This window comes from Manacus candei, unplaced genomic scaffold (genome assembly GCF_025592945.1).
Source record: "Manacus candei isolate 608988 ecotype Guabito, Panama unplaced genomic scaffold, ASM2559294v1 h1tg000103l, whole genome shotgun sequence".
Classification (NCBI taxonomy): Eukaryota; Metazoa; Chordata; class Aves; order Passeriformes; family Pipridae; genus Manacus; species Manacus candei.
Genome location: NW_026138151.1, coordinates 1,116,700 through 1,138,380, shown reverse-complemented (window position 1 = coordinate 1,138,380; position 21,681 = coordinate 1,116,700). Strand labels below are relative to the sequence as shown.

Sequence of the window (21,681 nt, the reverse complement as noted above, 5' to 3'; positions counted from 1 at the left end):
TCATGCAGTTATTCACCCCCCCCAGCATGCCCCCATGCAGCATCTGCATCCTGCCTGGCTTGCCAAGCACTCCAGGGCAATGCTGCCCACAGAACCATCACAATTCCCCCCAGGGGTTAGGTACTGACAAACAGGCAGGTGGCCCCTTGCTCCCTTGCCTTTGCACCCACTGCCTCATCCTCCTGCCTGTGCCCAACGCCTTGGAGATGATCCCTGACACCTTGAGCAGCCTGATGAGAACACTCCCAACAATAAATCCACCACCACAGCAAAACTATTAGAAGGCAAGCAAGCTCGTTGGACAAGAAAACTTCCATCAAACAACTACAAGCAGAGTAATTTCAAGACATATTTGACCTGAACAGCAAGAAAAATCACATGAGTGTGTGGCTCAGGCCCCCCCCTGTTGCTGGAGGCTCCACTGGTTCCGCACACGAGCAGGGTTGAGCACCCTCCTGGCCAGCACAGACAGGACCTGGGCACACACCAGGCAGATGCCAGCTGTCCAGTCACACAAGGACAGCAGAGGTAAAGCCAAAATTCCCTCCTACCTGTGCAGATGAGTGGGGAGTAGGAGACAGTGGGTAAGTGGGGAGCTGGCAGGAATGGGAGCCCTCCCCAGAGCCCCAACGTGTAAGTGCATTTTAATGTTACATAAGGGTGGACTTTACAGCAAGGCTCCCTTGGAACTGCATCTTGTAAGGAAAGGTTAAAGCTTAAATTATTCTCTCTGAATCTGGAGGCTCAGAAGTCTTTCATGTTGCTTGAGATCCTGGAAGCTGGAAGTGCAGCCCCACGTGGGGTCTGGCTGCAGCAGGACTTGGGGCTTCGAGGGAAAATAGAGAGTTTGCAGATGACATTTCTTTTCATTTGCACACTCACCACAGTGAGGGCTCCAGCTGGGACTAGCGAGAGAAGTGGTGAAACCACATTTTTTTAATTAAAGAGCTGGCTCAGTATGTTCTCATTCAAACTCATTTTGTGGCTTTTTTGACTGGGAGTCTCCAGGTTTACCCCAGGGTAAACCAAAGCAGCATTCTTAGACACTGCCCTTCCCCATCCCCTTGGTTAATTAGAGGGACAGAGCAGGTCCAGTGTGGCCAACACTCCCTGGGGCACCTGTGGGGCCGTGATCCCTCCCTCATCCAGCACCCCTCACAGCAGACCTGCCCCACAGGAGCAGGACACGGCATTTTCTGTCACAGATGCAGGATGCTCCAGAGCAGTGTTTAAGGAAGTTTTGGTCCAGCTTCTCTCAACAGCCACATGCCTGCAGGGAGAGCTTCCTATCCTGTGGAAATTATTCCCAGTCTGGCCTCTTGCAGTTCAGTGTCTGAGCTCTACACCGTGACAATAAATAGATTAGTTCATAGGGAGAAAATGTTTACTGCTTCTCATAAGGGTGTGTCTGAACCCCTCAGTGCACCCTCAAAAGGCTGTGAGCACCCTGAAACCTGGAAACAGGAAGACACTAATGAAGGGATACAATAAAAACAGACTTTGTTTTTCTACCTTGTCATATGATGTCCCACTCTCCATGCCCAGGAGTTGGGGTAGAAGGGGGAAGATGGGACCACTATCCCCAAGAGACCAGCCAGGGCCCTGCTCCAGGCAGCTCTGAAACATCTTTAGCAAGAGCAGGAGCCAAACCCAGCCAGGGAGAGGCTTCAGGGGCTGATTACTCAGCCTAATAAGTTAGTTGAGATGCTGAAGCAGCTACATAAAGAACATATAGTTATGTATCATTTTAATTATGCATATAATGGCTTTATCTTTTTGCTACCTTATTTCATTATTGAAAACCTTTTTTCACGTGTACGTTTTAATTCTCAAATCCAGCCACCAACCAAACTACTTATAAATAATTTAATGCACAACAAGGCACCAATTCCTCCAAAAGCAGCAATCCTGGAATGAGGCCACCAGAAACTCTCTCAGCATCTGACACTTTAATGTCCTACTGGCTGTACTGCACCCAGAAGGCAGCAATATACAGCTCCTCCAAGCTACACACACTCATTTAGGAGCTGTAGCTGAGAAACTTGTGCAAGAAAAGCATCTCTAGGTGATCATCAATATACAAGAGAGGTCTTTGGTTTGCACCAAGGCAGGAGAGACTGCCAGGGAGTTTGTGACACCAGCTTCAAAGCTGCACAGAGAGAAAGAAGAGAAACCTTCAGCTGTACCAACCTCTCTGCCCTGGAGACCCATAACCAGCTACACAGATTGGGCTGGGCGAGAACACTCCCCTGTCAAAGTCCTTTGGCACCACACCACCACACTTAGGGGGGAGAAGTTGTTCCAGCACATCAAAACATACAGAGCAATGAAGGTCTGATAGCAGCTGCTGAACACCAGCATCCCTGCAAAATAAACCCAGGAGAGCTGAAGAGAGACCCTCACCTCCCAGCTGTACTTGGAGGAAACACTGCTAGTTACCCTCATCTACAGTCAGTGTTTGCTTAGCAGACAAATTTTTCTAATTATGTTTGTCAGCTTCTCTAATTACACGAGATATGCAGCATAACACCTTAATTTTTCATATATCTGCCTCCCTTTCTCCTTCCAATAAAATGAAATTAAAAACAAATCCACTCATGCAGCCTCCTTCCCAGTGGAAGTAAGACTTTCACCACAGGTATCCACACAGCCAGGCTTTTGCCTTACATTTTTTCACTGCCATTTATTCCTCCAGTGAAGATGCATTAAAAATGTAGAGGTTAAAACAACAGATACCTGCAGATGGAAGTTGGGTTGGTTTTTTCCCCCTCTCTCTTGGTCCTGCTACAATGAGCATTTGTGCCTGAGACCCAGTGAGGTCAATGGGAATAAGCAGGTGCTTAACTTTTATGCCTGTGAATAAATTACTGAAGAGAGTACACATGTGCATATTTTACTGATTGCTGAATCAGTGCTTTTAAGCCATCAAATTGGATCAGCCTGATTGCCATCACAAAGAACCTTTTTGCTTCCCCACCACTGAGGCAAGACCTCCTTAAACTGATTATTTTTGCATTACTCAATGGAAGGGGAGAGATGTGGGGAGCTTCCCTGGGTCCCTGCTCCCACCAACCCTTCCCAAGGGTTTGCCAAGCATTTCCCAAACCACAGCCCCCATCTCTCCAGCCCCATTTACACGTGACCAGGAGGGGTTTGTGCAGGCTGGGTTAACTCCTATTATTGGCATCCTCAAGATGGTCAGACCACGGTCCCATGACTGTGGCCCCATCACCCTCTGCTCCTCTCTGTGCTTTGATCTGGTGTGGGAGCACCAGCACCCTCCCAGGAGCAAACAGCCTCTGCAAAGGGGCTTTATCTTTGCTGGCAGAGAACCTTGAAGGTTCAGAAGGCGGCGAGGGAAATTAGTGCTGTCAAAATCAAAGCTGCTGTAATTAAACAGGCGTTTCTGCTGTCCCAGGGAGGTGGTTGGCAGAGGAGCAGTTGTGAGCAGGGACATGAAGGAACTCACACACACAAGGCAAAATCTCATCCCACTCCACAGCAAGCTCTGCCAGCCCCAGGGCTGTGGCTGGTGCTGGCAGCAGTGTCACAAAGCTGCTGAGCTGTGTCTCACTTCCATGCACTGGTTCAGCCTGAGGACCCTCATCCCGCTGTTCCAAGCTCATCTTCACCCCACAACTCAAAACTTACCCTTTCTTTGTTCAAAGCTAAGAAAATCTTCCAGGAAGAAGGAAAGGGGGGGGAGAAAAGAGCAGCTTCTAGAGCACTTTCCAGCCTGATGTGCAGAAGCCAATTACCCAAAACAGAGGTGAATTGATGGAAAAGGCTCTTGGCTGTGGGGAAAGGCAGCAGCTGGCCTTTCCCAGGGCTGCTCACAGCCTGGATCGATGCTGCTCTGTGGCTGCCATCCACTCTCCAGATTTCTATTTGTTCCAGTGATGGGTTGCCAAGGTGTCAAAGTCAAATCATTTGAATTGCTCGCCAGGTGAAAGATACTCAAGGTTCAAAATTACACCTTGACCCAGTTGGGCCATTTTGCAGCAATTATCACCAATTTCCACGGTGGAAGATTGTAAGAGTTCAGAGGAGGAGGAAAAAATGGCTTGTCCTTTCTTCACCTTGCATACAAATGAAAAACAAATGTGATCTTCTTGCTCTTGACATAACCATGCTTTAAAGAGCTTCACAAACATCCATTTCCTCATTTGAGCTCACACAGAAGACATATTATCTCTTTTAAATATGACTTCTCCTTGGCAGTGTGCAGCCTATTCCCTATCTTTAACATTTTAAGAAGCCGCCAAGTGGTTATTTGCAAAACTGACGGCAGGAGATGGATATAATCTATTTTAAACCTCGGCAAAATTGGCCAATTTCATGAGGTTTGAACATACGGCTGAATTAATCAAGTCACACAGATTATGAAATGTGAAACACATCCCCCCCCCCCCCCCAGCTCTCCACCCGCATGGGAGTGATTTGGAAAAAGCCCAACCATCTCACGGCACAGCGAGGAGAGAGGGAAGCAACGAGAAAGGGAATGGTTTCCAACACACAATGGCTACCCAAGCAGTGATGCTCTCCCTTGCAGAGCTTCTCTGTCTTGTGAGACTCCCACCTCCTCTGGCCTTTTTGTCATCACCACGCTCTGCTCCTTCAGTGGTGAAGCCCAGGGAAAGTGGGAGCGGTGCTTTCGGGCTCTGCACCCACCCTGTGCTGCCTCTGCTGCAGCGGGGCTGGATCCAGCCCTTTCTTCCCTCTTCCCGGATGCTTTGGTTACCTCCTGCCTTTCCCTGCTGCCCTCTGCATAGGTACCAGCACCACAGGTTCCACTCCCCAGGAAAGCAGCCCCTGTGCTGGCTGGAAGCAAATTCACCCTTTCCAGGGGAAATAAATCCAGGAATAGGCATTTCCTCCAGCATTAAAATTCCAGGCTCCTCTGACTTACTTGATCTCGTTTGCAAGGTCTTGCTATTCAGTCCTTTGGAGACTTTGTTTATTGCCTTGTTTTTCTTTTGTTTTAAATGGTTGAAGTTATAGTTTTAACAGAGAATGAGGCAAAAAATATTGATTCACAGGCAAAACTGTCTGGGGCTGGCTGTGGCTTCCATCTTTTGCTAAAGATATGGCATCACACACTGAATGCTCCTTCCAGTGTGGGTCACTGGCTTGGAGCAGGGGGCACCAGCAGAGCAAGGCCATGTTGTGCTGGTGTTAGTGAGGAAGTTGCTCACTGGATCTGGATATTTGCTTCTGTGAAAATTTCTTCAGCTGCCACCCTCCCTCGGGCCCCGTGAATGGGCAGACGATGGTCACCAGAAGAGCTCCAAAAGCTAATTCTCCTTCTACATGCCACCATGAAGCAGCTCTGGATGCTTTACTCAAAGCCAAGATTTTTCTCAGGATGGGGCACCCACACCGGGCATCCAAGTCTTCAGCTCGTGCCTGTAAAACCCCAGCAATGCTGGATCCCGCCTGGGCGCTTCCACTGCTCCCGGGAACAGCAGCAGGTCCCAGACCTGGCTTCTTCCCCAGGCACAGGGTGACTTTGATTCCCCGGTGCTGACCTTCCCAGGCTGCTGGCTTGCTGCCTGTCCTCCTGCCCTACCATCAGCAGCAGGCAAAAGCTTCCTAGCACATGCCCTGCCCTGCAGGACCTGTGCCAGCCAGCCCTGCACGGGGCACTGGGCAGCAGCAGCTCCTCTAAGCCAGTCAGTTATTTGGTAAATTATTCAGAGTGGCAGCAGTTGCCAGGAGCAGAGGAAACACTGGCAGGAGCAGGAGCACGGCTCCACAACAGCAGGGAGAGCTCTTGAACAATGGCTGCATCACCTACAGAGCTGCCAGATCCATCACCCAGGATGCTGGACCCATGGAGCAACTTGGAAAATAAGGTAGAGGTTTCCAGCGATGGCAGCAAGAGGACCTGGATATGCACCAACAGGGATTTTCTCTCACATCCCACCATTCCCTAGGCTCTGCTCCAACACAGCCTGTTGTTTCTGAGGGTGCAGGCAGCAGCATCAGTCCTAGGGACACCTTCTCCTGCCAAACACAGCCCGCCCACAGCTGAACTGAGCCCTCCCTCGCTCCCGGCACCCTGGGACAGGCGGCATCTCCCAGGCACAGCCTGGGGCTGTGCAGAGCCAGGGAGGGCTGGATGTGGTTGGAATGCAAACAGGCTGGGGACAAGAAGACAAATGGCTCTGGGGGAAATAGGATGACCTCCCCGGCGGTGCCAGGAAACATTTGTCAAGTGGAAGAAGCCGTGAGCTGTTCCGCCGCTCACCTCCCGGGAACATCACACGGCTGGTGACGGCTGGTTACTGCAGACCTGACAGGGCTTCTGCTGCTGGGGCTGAGGTCAGCTCCCTCATCTGGATGGCAACAGCCGGGTTTGCCCAGCACAGCCTTAGCCACTGGTCCAGGCACCCCTGGCTCTGCCCCTGCCTTGCAGACGGGCACAGCAAATCGAGCCACGCCAACAAAACCCACCTGGCTTCTGACATCCCTTTTAAGTAACCCACAGCACTCATATTTTCTATAAAATCAGAAGATTTCAAAGCCTTTTGCTAAAGGTGGAAGGCTACTGCAAGCCTGTCACAACGGGTGGGAAGCCAAAGACCTGAGCAGGTAAAGGACTTTCTTAAAATCCACGAAAAGCCAATGCAAACCCCATCACTGTGCATCCTTTAGGGAGCACTGTGCTAAATGGAACTGAGCAGAAGCATCCCCCGGGGGAAGCCGCTTGCCTCCCACACACAGCAGAGCAGGAGGAAGCCACCAGTCTCCAGCCTTATGTTTGGAGGAAGGAAGGAAAGCAAGCAGGTTTAGTTCGTGCAGTGGTTGAATTTTGCCTGCCAGCTTCTGAGAGCCGGCAGTGTGACACTGCTGGGCCATCCCACGGGGTTTGGTTTTATGAAGGCGAAGGTGCTCCTCAGCAAAAATGGACACTGAGAAGGTGAAAACCACACTTCTCCCTTGGTGAGCACAGAGGTGGGATGGGGATGGATGAGAGCTAACACCAGGGCATGTGCATGGATTTACACGAATACTTATATAAGCATTTACTCAGGTACTTAACATAATTTAATACATTGCAAATAACATCCCACCATATTTCAGACACGGCAGCAATTACGTTCCAGTGCTGCCATGAGGCCATCAGCCCCCCAGGCTCCTGAATTAGCAGCTCCAGCAGCAGGGAGATGGCCCAGTGGCGTGTCAGAGCCCGCCCATGCTGCGGCCAAGCGCTCTCACGAGAGGCTTTTACTCTGCAATTGCCTTAGAATAAGGGCAAAGGAATTCAATTAAGCTCTCTCATCACCTGGCAATAAAATGTCACTGTCAAGGGTCCTTTTGGGGCAGTCAGAGAGACCTCCTCTCCTCTCTTAGGAAAAATGGCACAGATAGCTGAATCAGTCAAAAAGGATGGACTGAGAGATGAAGGAGGCTAATCCAAACTTGGCTGTGACCAGGGGATGCTGAGACATAAAATGGACTAATGAACTTGCACCTTGGGCCACCCTGCCAAGGTGAGCTTTAAATTTATCAGGATTGCATCAAGGCAAGATAATTTTCTGCATTATTTCTGAAATGAGAAGGAGAGGTGGTACCCTCAGGAAGGGCAGCCATGGCAGAGGTGAACTGGAGGGGTTCAGGAACATCAGATCCCTGCTGAACCTCATCCTCCAGTAAGAAATGGCATCCAGCACCTCAGTGGCATATTGGACCCCCATAGGCACAGCCCTCAACCAGCTCAGGCCCAAGCTCATCTTCCCACATAAATGCCACGGAATCTCTAAATGCACCTGGAATCTCTAAACCCATGGAACTGGGAGTCTGTGAAACGAGGCAGTGAAAACCAGCAACAGTTGATTTCAGAAAAGCCACCCCGAGCCCCTCAGCAGAGAGGCCACTGCCCCATGATGCTGCAGCAGAGGAACACACAACTGGGATGAAGCCAAGACGTGGTTTCTTTTAGCAGGTCCTAAGCTGCCTTCTGCCATTAAGACTAACCCTGGTAAGCGTTGGTTGTCACCAAACCCATTTTTCAGGCTGGCCTTCCTGGAGGGACCTCTCCTGTGACAGGGGCTTTACCAGGAGAGTAGAAAGGGCTACAGGACACACGAGTGAGCGAAGCCCCACGGCTGCCCCTGTGGCAGGGCACTGCTCTTGGCTGCCCTGATGGGGTGCTGCTCTTGCACAGCAGCCTCCTCCCAGACAACATTTCCTCTGGAATGGAGCTGCATGTTAAAAGTCAGTATATCAAACATATTTATGCCTTGCCTGGTTGTAACACGCCTTCCCTCGAGTGCCAAGGCAATTCTCAGCCAGCCTGGCTTTCCTGCTGATGAATCCACAGCAGAGCTGGGCACATTCCTGCAAAGCCTCTCCCATCACCCCAAACCCAGCCAGGGTCACAGCACTCTCCCCCCGCCTAAACCACCTGCGCTGCTTTCAAATGGTCTGGTTTTCTTGTCCTGAACTCCGATGGTGTGGGGGTTTTTGGGGTGCCCAGCCCTTTGCTGACACACATGGGTGGTGGTCAGGGATGCCTTGGGCAGCCAGTGCCTGCTGCAGGCACAGCTCACTGGCATCACCAGCACTGCACACTGAAATCAAGAGTTAACGTTAAGAGTTAAATTCAAATCACAAGGAAACAGCACTAGCAGGAGGCTGGAAATAGGACAAGGCTGTCAGAGATGTGAGTGCTGGGACTGAGCCCTTCCCTGGGTGCTGTTTTAGTAGGGCAGGGGGGAGAAACGGGATCACCAGGAGACCCTGAGCGGGTGGGAAGTGTCCTCCAGCCATCGCTCCACCAGACTGTGGCAGTTTTCGGTCCTGCCCGTCTGCTCAGAGCTGTCCCTGCGGGCAGGGACGGTGCCGGGGAAGCCCTGCAAGAGCCTCTCAGCCTCGCCGTGCTCACCCTCCTTCCCCCTCTCCTTCCCCCGCCCCGGAGCGGGGCTGGCAGGGCACCAGGGAAATTAAGCAGGCGATTTCTAAAGCCGAGAGAAAAGCAGCCATCTGGGCCCCTAAACAGACAGGTCGTTTAATGAACAAAGGGAATTTTCTAGAGGAGCCGGAGAAATGCAAGAGTGAATAAAAGAAGCGGTAACCGCTCCGATCCGTCCAGGGGCGGCCGTCGGGGAGAAGCTTTCAGGGAGCGCTGAATAGCGGGTAATGCCCCGTCCCCTCTCATTAAAGGATGAAGCAGGAGATGGGCTGGAGCAGTGGGAAGCAGGAAGGAGCAGAGTGGGCTGGGGGTAAAGTTCAAGGTTTTCTGTGCCACAAAGAGCCAGGTCAGCCGCTCATGATGGCAGGAGCAGCCCCTTCAACACCCCCTCTGCCAAGGCACCTGCTGCTGCACCTTTGGGGATGGCACTTACATCACCAAGCCCCCCAGGAGGCTTTATGTGCCCTCCTCTTAACTCACAGCATATTCCCCTGCAGAAAACATGATCACTGCTTGTGTGACTGAAAACACAGGCTGCAGCTCCAAAACTCAGGACACAAACCTGGCACCCTTTGCCCTTGCTTTGCATATCCACCACCAGCTACAGACAACTCTTCTCCTTTCTGCTCTTCCTCGCAGGAAAACCATCATCACTCATAATTCAAGTTGTGAGTACTTTCTCACTGTATCATTTTGTGCTCTGCCACATTTCATAACCTTGTTTTTACACTCACAGGCAGCGCTCCCCCCTTCTCCTCGGGCTGCCAAGCAGGTCTCTTCTGAAGCTCTTCCAGGTTATTGAACTACTTTGTTAATGCAGCTTGTTTCTCATCAGCTGAGGGCAGAGTGCTGGGGACATCATTTATTTTCCATGTTTATTTATGTCAGGAGAGTCCTTAAAGGATTTGTTTGCAGCTGCTTTGGTTGCTGCTCGTGCTGAGGTTACTGCCCACCCTGCCACATGCCAGCAAGTCAGGCCTGGGAGACCCGAGCTTCCCTCAGCTGTTTTGATGCCGTGGAAACAACTAATTTCCTTTATGCTTCTTGATTAGGAGCAGAATCATCCTTTTTCCTGCCCAACAGGCCCTCGTGCCCCACAAAAATAGGGTAAGCTGAGAACCAGCAGTGATTCCTCAGCTGAACACCTCTGTTTCTGCAGAGTGCCCACAGATGGGCCAGTTCTGCTCACCACCTTCTTGGATGGTTTGAGCATGTGCTTTCTGGAGTGTGATAATACAATCACAGTAGAAAGCACTGTTGCTCCCAGAATAGACCCCCCCCCTAGGGATGAGTTCCTTCTTCCAGGACAATGGGGATGGAGACCTGGAAGCCCTTGAAAAATGCAGGTATTTGGATTATCTTTAAAGAGCAATTCCCCCTGCCCTCTCATCCTTGTAGGGAACCAGCTGGGTGAAATTTTACTCCAGCTGCCACTGTCTTTATTACTATGATTTCTCCAGGCTCAGTCCTGGCTGCAGGAATCACTTTTTTTTTTTTTTTTTTTTTTTTTTTTTTTCTTTTACTATAAACAATCCATGGCCAATTTGCAAACTAAGATGCCCTCCTCTGCACCAGCCCCTGCTCAGGGCTCCCCACCAGCCCTACTTCATCACCCACAGTGCCCTTCAGCAGACCCTGTGCCCTTCCCCAGGTCGTCCAAGCCTGCACATCACCCCACTCCCAGCTGGTGATGTGCTGGGGGCCTGGCTGCCAATTAGTTTTCTCGTTAGGGTTCAAGGCTACCCTGGAGAAGGGGAGCATATCATATTGATTTTCTCTGTTGTCCTTGCAACTATCCAGGTAAAGAAACATTTGTTATTCTGTGACAGATCCCTGTGGAGGCCTCTCAGGCATCCTACCTGCTGCACAGTGGAGATGGCAATTTTGCCAGAAACTCTGCTTTGAAGGGGTTTGCAACATTAATTAAATTTCTGCAGTTGTATCTCTTGGCTCTGAATAAGATCCGAGCCTCTCTGAACATGTGAGCTCAGCTCCTTGTCCCTGCTCAATCCTGGCTCTGAACAAGTCTGGCTCCCAAGACTGAATTCCCTGTACAGAACATCAGAAATACAATATTGTTCCTCGACAAAAGGAAATGAATGCAGGAGTGGCAGGGTTCAGACACAGTACGGGTCTAGATAACCTAGAGGCTGAGAGATGATCCCAGAGCTACAAAACAAACAAAAAAAATAAAAGCACATGTCCTTGCTCAAAGAATCTATTCCTCTAAATAGACAAGCAAAAATGAGTATCTCTGATCACACAGACAGGCAGGATGCAGGAAGGACAGCGAGTCACCCCATGGACTCGGGATGAATTGGGCACAAACCTCCCACAACTGCAGCTCCCTTTCACCTCCAACGATGCACAGCCCCTGCCTGGGCTGGCCCTCGTGACCTCCCCGACACAGCTGGGCTTTTATAGACACTGCTTTCCAGGAAAGCATTAAAGGGAGAAGAGCTGCCAAGTCTGGGAAATGCAGGAGGAGACAAGTTGGTTTTAATAGTTAAAATTCTTTAGAAATTTAAAAGGGGCTGCTTTTTCAGGATATTAATAAATTAGATGGGAGGGAAACATGGAGAAGGCAAGAACTTGAACTCAGGGAAGCCGCAGGAATGGGGCTCCCGAGCAGCAGGGCGAGATCCACTGCCTGGGCTGCTCCCATGGTGGATGTGGGAGACGGACCCGCAGCTCACCAGGGTCCCACAGGGCTGGGAAACCAGAACAGAGGATGGAAAACAGACTGATGGTGCGAGGCTGGCATTTCCTACACAGCACAGTGCTATTTCTGCCAGCTATTACAGAGAGCAAGGCGGGTGGTGGGGTCAGAAGGTGCTGCTCCAGGGCAGCTATTCATCACCCTCTGCAGCCAGAGCTGCAGACAGAGCTGCAGAGTGTGACAGAGGGGTGGTGGGCTGCGAAGGGGAGAGCCAGCACGATGGCCCTGCAGTCCCCTGGGCATGCTGACCAGCTGACATTTTTGGGAGGTGACCAAAGCTGTGTGACGTCTTCCCAAGGAGGGTGGTCTGTGCCTGCTCTGTGGCTACAGGGAACACCCAGCACGCTCAGGGCCATGGCACGCTGGTTCAAGAAGAAATTCAGAGTCTGTGTGTGCCACTGTTGATAAAGGTTTGCTACAAGGGAAATGGGAGTTACTGCAGAACAAGAGCAAGGAGGTCCAGAGGTGCTTTGGGAGCATTATCACTTAAAGCATGAACATTTGTCACCACACAGGGATTCAGTGCCCAAAGGTGTGCACCAAGGGGCAGGATTTGAGAGCTGGGAGCCCCTGCCCCCAGGCTCGGTTAATACAATCTCCCTCAATGGCAATAATACCATTTCCAGCAATGGCAAAGGCTCTCGGGCTGGAGGGGGCACAGCACAGCCCCGGGGGGAACACCCGGCACCCCGCTCCACTCCACTCCCCCGGCTGGGTTTCCAACCTCCGCTCCCAGCCCAGCACCAACATATTTTTCTCGGATGTTTTCCCAGTTTCCACAAGAGGGCACCGGCACGACACCAACGGGACGCTCCGGGGTCCCCGAGCAGGAGCCGGGGCCGGGGCTCGCCCGGGGTTTTGTCCGCAGAAGGAAAGCGGTTGAAGTGCATCTCCCCGGAGACCCCGGCTCTGGAGCCCTGCCTCACCACCACGTTTGTTACTGCAGAAATAAACTCCTTTTGCTGAAAAAGGCGATTTTCTGGAATAGCTCTTGCCAACACCGGGGGGCTGCAGGGAGGGGAACGGAGGGGCTCCCAGTGTCACCCATTTCCTCCACATCCCAGGCAGGGAGCATGAACCCTCAGGAGCTGTTCCTCTGGGGAAAGGGCTTTGCCTGAAGGGCGCGTTGGGCTCCTGGTAAACCCTGATGCAGGGAAAGACCTTGCTGGGAAGAGATAAACCAGTGAAAGTAACTCCCTAGTAACAGAAACGTGAAGGAGAAGCAAAGAAAAGCCACCCACTCCAGCCTGGACTGGATGCCCTTCACAAAGGGAAGCCTTTGACTCTCAGATGTGGTGCTTGGAGCTCAGGCCACCTTTCAGTGAGGCTGCTTGGTCAACAAGCACATCTGTCTGGTGCCTCAGAGCCTGGCATGTGATCATGCACTTGATGCTGTGGGCTTTAGGCAGAGAAAGAAAATTTTCGTATCATCTTGGGTGAGTTTTTTAACCCAGGTGAGCAGGTAGAAGACTGCTCAAATCAGTGTTGCCCTGTTCACTGCCCATATTGGGACCCTGGACTGTGTCAGCTCATTTCCTCTAGATTATCTTGATCCCGCTGGACACTGAGTGAGTGTGTACCAAAGCACAAGGTGTATCAGAAATGCCAAAACAGCAACAGATTGTCTGTCAGGGCTGTCATTCTGTCATGAAATATGACATGCATCCCGCCTGGGAGGAAGGACTGGATTGCTGTACACTTCAGTGCCAGCTGAGGCCAGGCAAGATTATTCCTCATTTCGGAGTCTCGTTGATCAGACCTGGAGGATACATTTCTGCAACATAAAAAAAAATGTGGCAAAAGTCCCAAACCACCTACCTCTCTTTAGCTGTGCCTTTACATAAAACACGTTGCCATTTCACAGGCACGTCTGTGAGGAATTTCCCTTTTGTGAATCCAATTTCCTCTCACTTTTGAACAAAAATGCATCTCTGACGTGAAGGATGCAAAGGCAGAGACAGCACGGCTCGGTACAGAGCAACGGGGAATTTGCCAAGCAGCATCAAAATGGAGAACAAACAAGAAAAATAAAAGCCAATTTAATGCAGAGAATTTATCAAAGGAGAAAAACGCTTCTTGAGCAGCATCACTGATTGCCCTTCTGTGGTGGACGTGCCAGAGGGACACTATGAGCGTGAGAAAGGAACAGCAACCATGAAGTAAACACAAGCAACAGGGTGGGAACAAGACTGTGGGCTGGGGGGAGCTCCCCATGCTCCCCAAAACGAGCCTTGTCAAAGGTGCAGCCTCGACCAAGCACCAGCCAGGACATAACTAATGTGGAGTGGATGTAATATCTCCTGAGGAGATTGCACGTGGTGGGCTCAAGAAAAACAGGAGAGACTGCTTTGTTTTTCTCTTGCTCAGTGATAAATGAGACCTGACACCCTTTCCCAAAGGCTGAATTCATCAGCTCCAGAGCTTACAGGTAATTAGATCTGGAGTCCTGGTGGGACTGTCTCTAGCAGTCGTAGTATCATTTTGCGCCTTGTGCTTTCCTTCGGGTCCTGTAATCAAACTCCCCAGGAGCAATAGTAAAACAAAAGGAGCATTTTCTTGTGTTACACCCTTCAGCCCAACAGCCATCCAAGTTTTTGGTAATTATGGCCATGGAGGAGCCCAGCAGAGCCACCCAGCAGCTCAGGGCACCAGAAGTCACAGCTTCCACAGAGGGAAACAGGAAAATCATCTCCTGAGACATACTCCAGCCACAGTATCAGCAGCAGCACTTCTGCACGTGACAACACCTCACTGAGAAAAGCGAATCTTAATGAAGGGTTGACTGATATGTAGACAGTCAAAGCCTGAGAACAAGCACTACAGCCTAGAACTCGCAGTATTTTGGGAAGTCTACAGCTGCCAATCAAGTGGGTGCTTTCTCAGATGAGTGTTTCCAGGCTTGCTTCTCAAAAGAGATCCCATAGAAACCCCTTCCTGGTCTGTTCCATCTTTTTATCCCATTTGGGTGCCCTCCAGGGTTCAGCTGCTCCCTTGATCCCAGCACCGCCCTCAGATCTGCTTCCTCAGCCTCAGAAAAGCCTTGGACAGTGAAATCCCCAAAGTCTGGCAACAACCTGTGAAGTTTCCTTTTGATCTCTTCATAGCCTGCCATCTCCAGCAAGGGGCATTCGGTGGGAACTAGAAAAATCCAGAGCCAGGTGGTTTGGGATGTGAGCCCCGGGTTAAATGCCCCCACACGGTGCACGACAAATGAAGACAAACCTGTGGGTGAAGCAGTCCAGATCTCTTATCTCCCACTTGTATTTTGGATGAGGGAACTTTTTGTCCTGCATCCTTAAGGAAGGACATGTGCAGTGGGCTCTGTAGGACACACCTGAATTGCAGAGCAGAACCAGGACGTAGCGGCAGCACTGGGAGCTGAACCACAGCAGGTGCCTGTTGGAGTTTGTTAAATGACAAGACGATGTAATCCAAACGTGTCCATCACCTTCAAGCAAGGGCTCTGTGACACAGGTAAAATTGCTTTTGTTCACTCAAAAGATCAATATTGTCAGGATGAAATAATATGTCAGCCAGCATGAAGAACTCCGCCTGACCACTGACAGTCAATGGGCAGAAACTCCCTCTTGTAAAAATAATATGAAAAAAACCTCCTGAATATACTTCCACTTCCCAAGTCACCGTGTTTGGGCTGTTCTCGCCAGGAGCTGTAGATCATCTCCAGATTTCTTGGAAGAACAATTTTCCTGTGCACACGGTGTATTCTGACGCAGGAAATTCCTCAGATTTAATTGGGTTCCTTTCTATTAAATCATCGTGGCTAATCAAAGAGCCAGAGTCCCAGCTGAAGACCACACTCCTCGGTGAGCATCGGCATTTACTCCACGTCAGGACTTCCCTTGGAACAAACCCGTGGTCAAAGGCAGTTTCTCATTACGCTGATCTAAAACTCTCCGGTCCTTCAGCAGCTCCTTCCCCTCGCCCCCGCACGTCTGCTTTGTTTTGCACTGGATTTAACTTTGCATGTGTGGTTTGGTGTGGGTTTTTTTTTTTAATATAACATCAAATCTCTTAATTCTCTGACCCAGAAAACAGAGACAATCCTCATAAAAATCTGGGACAAAGAAGATGCAGCTTGCACGTGCGCAGCAGCAAGTGATTGCGAAACTCCCAAATCTACCCATTTAAAGTGATTTTGATTAAAGAAAGCATTTTGAGAACTGTTGCTGTCAGATCTCAGGTTATTTAGAAATCAAATCCTTAGCTTTCAAGTGCTGCTCTACTCTGAGCAAGATACTTTAAAGAGTGACAAAGTGGTGGCCCAGGTTCACCATCACCTGAGATGTGAGGGCTTTTCCCTCCCACGCTGTGACCTCCACGGGGCCAGCCAGGACCCCAGACCCACACAGGGGACACGCCTGCCCCCAGAGCATCCAGAAATAAAGGTTCCCTGAGCCGCAGCACGACCTTTCCCGGAGCCACACAGCCCATTCCTGCAGCACTTTTGCCAATGAGTAAATAATGAGAAATTAGTGTGCGGCCCTGGCGATGAGTCAGAGCGAGCCGCCGGCGGCACCACCGAACCTGCCAGGACAAACAGGGTGTCACACACACCCAAGCCCCCCAGTTTCATGATGACATCACCCATGTCACCCCGTGACCCACATGGTCTCACTGGTGAGCCACCCCCAGGCCCCGAACCAGGAGAGCCCCATCTGGAGCCAGGCAGGGATGGGCACACGTTGAGTTTTGTGTTGCCTCTTTGCACGTCTGACTTAATGAGGGAGAATAACGAAACATTGCAAGCTGAGTCACGCAGGCAGAGATCTCCCTTCTGAGGAGTTCTTAGGGGCAAAAGGAGGGTATGGACGTACAGCTCCACTGCATGCTGCCCTCAGGGATGGCAGGGTCCAGACAGGGGGTCCTGCCAGCCAGGAGCTGCTTCTATACCCAACACAGTGTCAAGGATGAAGAGCAGGGCCAAGGTGGGAGCTCAATACTCCATCCCCAGCACCAACTGTGGGGCAGTCCCTGGTGACAGCAGGGTTTCACCCACTGGCTCTGAACCCTTCTCGAAGGCAGAGCCTCATTAAAGTGGGTAATTTGGAGTGACTGGCCCGGGTAATTCCCACGGCTGGGCCCACAATAGCAGCCAAGTCCAGGAGTAAATTGCATTACTGTATGTGGAAGTCTCAAATCTGAAAGGGAAGGAGCAGTTCACACCAGCCAGGGCTTTAATACCAGATTAAATGCTTTCACAGCAGCCCGGCTGTTTGAAAGCTTCCAGCCAGCCTTTTGTCAATTTAGTTTGCATTGTACTTTGGCTTCAAGAGGTACCTCAAAATGTAACCAACAGCACTTCATTTTATCATTTTTTTTTAATATGGTAGCTTAGCTTTCTTGGAGGGAATTCATGGACCTGGGATGGTCCCTGCTCCATATGGGAAGGCACGAAGTGTTTTAGTGGCAGGGGGGCCAAGCAAAGCTCCTCTCCTCAGTGCTGTTGGCCTGAATGCATTATTGTTTAGGGAATCTATTGAGCATTTTGTCCTTAAAGACTCGCCATTTTAGGAGGATGAATGAAGCTCCAACTGGAATTATCAATTTTTAATTTCCCCATTAGCAGAAACAGAAGAAGCCTGGTACTTTCTCCTGATAGAAGGAACAGCCTATATTCTTACAAGGATTGTACTTTAAGAAGCTGATTATCCCAAGCCTTGAAACAGGAGCTAAGCCATGTCTCAGGGACATGCCCGACGCCGGGTGCTTAAATGCAGCACTTTAGGGGAGTTCCTGGCTGACTCCTGGCAGGTGAGAGCAGGATGTGCAGCTGCACTGGGCATCTGGCAGTGGCAGCAGCAGGATACTCCTACCCTTCCCGGGGCAGCACCCCAGAAACAGCAAGGATGAACCCATATCCCAGTCACGGGCTGGCCTCTAGTCTGAAATCTGGCACCTGTGAGACACGGGGCACAGACTCATAGGAAACTGCTGCTACTCCTGCCCCTCCTCTCCCTGACGTGGGCACACAGAGGAACCTCTGTCTATCCCCCAGCCCACCGCAGCCAGCCGGGGGGGGCACAGCCTGGTAGGGCTCTGTGCCACCCCGCTCTCCCCACAAGTGCATCCTTGTCATTCAAATGAGAAGCTGCCACAAAGGCGAGGGCCCTGCCCTGAACAAAGAGCCGCTTGGGACGGCGGCAGAGGGGGACGCGGGTCCCTGGTCTCCACCGATGAATGCAAATGCCTCCATCCCCTGGGAGCAACTTCTCTGGGAACAACACAGACAGGGCTTTGTGAGCAGGAGGCTGAGAGAGGCATTGGTCATACGCAAGCCCCCAGGAATGCCCAGCAATCCCCAGCTGGAGAAACGCCTTGGGGGCACGAACAGATCTCCCCTCTCACCCCTGGCCACAAAGTCAAGAAAAAGCCGCTCACAGTCTTTTTTTTTTTCCCCCACCCATGCTCTTGCAACCAAACTAAAACTTTCCAGGCACTCCTGCATCCCTGGGTGATGACACCAGAGCCCATGTCCACACGAGATGATCTCAGTGAGGCCACCACCACCACCTCCTGTCCTGCAACCCCAGCGCCAGGGCAAAGCAACGCCCCAGAGCAAAGTGCCTCCCTCAAGCCACGCTTCCTCAGCCCCGAGCATCAGTCCATCCCCAAGCCAGAGCTTTTGCCCTGCCACAGCTGTACAGCTGTGCACCTGCAGCAGGCAGGAATGGGCAGGAGCTGCCTGTTTAACAGCTGGCTCCGTTCCAAACCAGCCAGTCTCCGGGTCAACACCTTCGCTGTTCAAACTCCACACGCCGGCTCTTCTGAAAAGTACAACTTGAAGGGAGACCTCCCCCCAGACGTGGTTCAAAGCCCACTGAGGTGAGAGCTCTCATTACTCAGTTACTACCAAGGTATAGAGAGGTTTTGCTGCCTGCACCCCTGAGACGCCCAAGCTCAACAGCCATAAAAAGATGCAATTTGTGAATGCTGTGGAAGGAGAGGTTGGGGTTTACTGTAAAGGTAGCAGTGAGAAATGCAAAGTCGTAAATCTCAAAAGTGGCGTACTAAAAATTCAGTGGAATCACTCAAGTCAAGCTCTGTTCCATCTGCTATTTTATGCCCTCTTTGTTAGGGCAGCTAATGGAGAACAATAAAAACATTAATAATCAAGTTAGATTTATAAACTGGGCAGGATATTCCACTAGTAATGAAATCTGGAGAATCATTCCATGTTATATTGCTTTGGGCAGCACTCTAACAAGCACTGCCTTTGAGTTATAGCCCTCTTTCATTTCGCTGAACTTTAATTTGGCCCAGCACCACTGTTTCATTTAAAACAAACTTAGAGCAGGAGTGGAGCAGAGGACACAGCTCAGAGGCATGGTCCTGCTCAGCACTGACAGCCTCTCAGGTGCAAGGGGGGATGTAAAAGCTCTTGTTGATACTGTGCTCTGTTTACTGCAGAGAACTGCTGGATATAATTTTCCAAGGTTAGCAGAGCTTCCTATTGCCATGGTTTCATGCTTCCTAGTTTTCAAATATTTGATTTAAATGCCTCACAGATCTTTAATTTCTTAGTTGCTTCATAAAGCGGATGTCAAATAATTCTTCTCGAGGCTCTCACTTCCCACACACAGTGGTAGTTTCCTGACAAACACCTCTGAAAATACCTGGCATCTTATGCTCCCTGCTGCTCATTAGAGGGCATAAGCACAATCATGATTTACATTCAACCCCTTCGGAATCCCACCAGTGCTGTCTCAAGCTGGAGAGATTATTTGCCCCCAGCAAGCACTCCCACTGGAGGGGAGATAGCACAGAGACACTCATCTGACACCCTAAATTTAGGCTTCCCAGCCTAAATAAGACTTCTTTTGATGTAATTCCCTTCTCCTGCAGTTCACTCCTGCTGTGTAACCACCATCTCTGGTACCTTCTGCTTTGCGAGATGGCCCCAGCTCTTCAGCTGGGTTTGGAGCTACTGCTCAAATCCAGTCCAGGACAAAAAGGGTTCCTTAGTGCCTGAAAGTTGTCAGCAGTAACTAATCAGCCCCTTGAGTATTAACATTTACCCTGTAAAAGCTGAGTGCAGAGTGGATACGGCAGCAAGGATAAAAGCAGGTCAAAGACAAAGTTTGAGTCAAATTGATTGGGGCAGAAGACATCAATTCACGTGCTGTTTGCATGAAATATTAATTCCAGCTTTAACATTTGGTTACAGGGGGAAGTAATTGCACCATAATGATGCAGATGTACCTCATATTCACCACGTTTTTTCTTCTGCTAGGAACTGATGGGGAACGACACGCTCCGTCCTTCCCGGCAGGTGCCTGAGCCGGAGCCTGCGAGCCGGAGCACGCGTTGGTGGCCGAGCCTCGGCGGGGGAAGCAGCGTCCTGGCGCAGCGAGCCCTGCTCATTAGATAACCCTGCCGTGCTGCAAACCCTCCCTCCCTCCCTCCCTCCCTCCCAGCACTGCACAGGCAGCACTTTGAAATTCGCTGAATTTCAGGGAATTTCTCCAAATTGGCGGGTCCAGCCCCAGGACTGCCCGCCCACACCCAGCCACAGATGGCTTTCTGACACCCAGCTTTGACGTAGTTGCGGGGCTTCTCTGAGCTACGGCTGGTATGAGATATGAGAAACTTTTCCTCCTCCAGCAGAAAAGCCTCCATCTCTCTCCTCTCAGAGGAGATGGCGTGAAGCTGTACAGACCTGCTGGCACCGTGACCTGGCTGGGACATGACCTGAGCTCTCAACGGCTGCTAAAACCTGTCACCTCCCTGCAAACCGAGCAGGCACCTGTGAGCGGAGCAGCAGGACTACAAGGATGCCCGCAATGTGCAGACCACCGCAATGAAGCCAACCCTCCACCTGCTGCCGGCACAGAGCAGCCCCTAACGCATCCCCGAGCGCGTCCCAGTCCCCAGGGATCGCTCCGACTCCAAACGTGCCATTTCACCCGGCTTGCCGCTGGAGTTGGTGCGGCTCCATGGCAGGCAGGGAGCCCTCGAGACAGGCCGGCCCCTTCCCAGCGCCTGGGAAATCACCATCCATGTGCGAAAGCTGGTGGGGCCGTCACCCTGCGATGCTGGGCTGGGGGAAAGTTGGGTCACCGTGCTGGGGGTGCGGGGCGTGCAGGGGGACACAGTGAATTTAACGGAGGGGGACTCCGGCTTCCAAAGGGCTCGGTGCAGAGCACGGGGTGGGGGGCACTGGGTGCAGGGGGGATAAACGAACCCTTCCGTGAGCACGGCAGGGCACCAGGTGCAACGAGAGGCACGAGGTGGATACGGCTGGAGGGGGCACCGGTGTAAAGGGGCCCGATCAGCGGGAGCAGGGTGGAGGACACCGGCGGCAAAGGGGGGCACCGGGGCGCGCCGGGGAGCGCTTCCAGCCGCCGACGCTGGCCCAGCGCCGCGGGGGCCGGCGCTGCCCGGAGGTGAGGGAGTACCGGGGGAAGGGGCAGCGGAGAGGAGCGGGGGGTTCCGCGGGTTACTCACAACTCCCCGGGTGATGTCCTCCGCCGCGGGGGTCGGCGCCGCGGGCGCTTCTTGCCACGCCAGCCACAGGGCGAGCACGAGGAGCATCTCCCGGCGGCGGGCGCGGTGCCGGGCGGCGGGGCTCAGCATCCCCCCGCGCTCCGCGCCGCCCGGCCCCGGCCCCGGCCCCGCGCTGGGCTCCGCCGGGCTCCGCGCGGCATCCGCGCTCCCGCCCCGGGCTGCGGCCGCCGCCGGGGAGGGAGGGAGGGAGGGAAGGAGAAAAGGAGGGAGGCGGAGGGGCTCCGCTCCGCTCCGCCGAGGATGGAGGCGGGGGGGTAGGTGGGGGCTCCGCTCCGCCCCGCCGGGGAGGGAAGCAGGGGGGACTCCGCTCCTCGCTGCTCCGCTCCGCGCTGCCGGGGGTGCTCCGCTGCCGGGTGCGCGGTCACATCGCCCCGCTCCCGCACCCCGCGGAGCGGCAAAGTTGCTGCGGGCGCTGGCGCGGAGCGGAGCGCAGCTCGGCTGCTGCTGCTGCTGCTGCTGCCGGGGGCGGCCGCGGCTCCGTCGCTGCTGCCATGCACCCCTCTGCGGCCGGGCAGCGGAG

General features: G+C 52.2%; 1 protein-coding gene across 1 annotated transcript in view; it reads right to left on the bottom strand.

The window, feature by feature from the left end:
• MMP17 (matrix metallopeptidase 17) overlaps positions 1–21,230 on the bottom strand; it is a 59,786-nt gene extending 38,556 nt beyond the window's left edge. Inside the window, exon 1 of the mRNA XM_051769196.1 lies at positions 21,102–21,230. Coding sequence (XP_051625156.1) covers positions 21,102–21,230 — 129 coding nt within the window. The remainder of the gene's footprint in view (positions 1–21,101) is intronic.
• Positions 21,231–21,681: the final 451 nt, after the last annotated feature.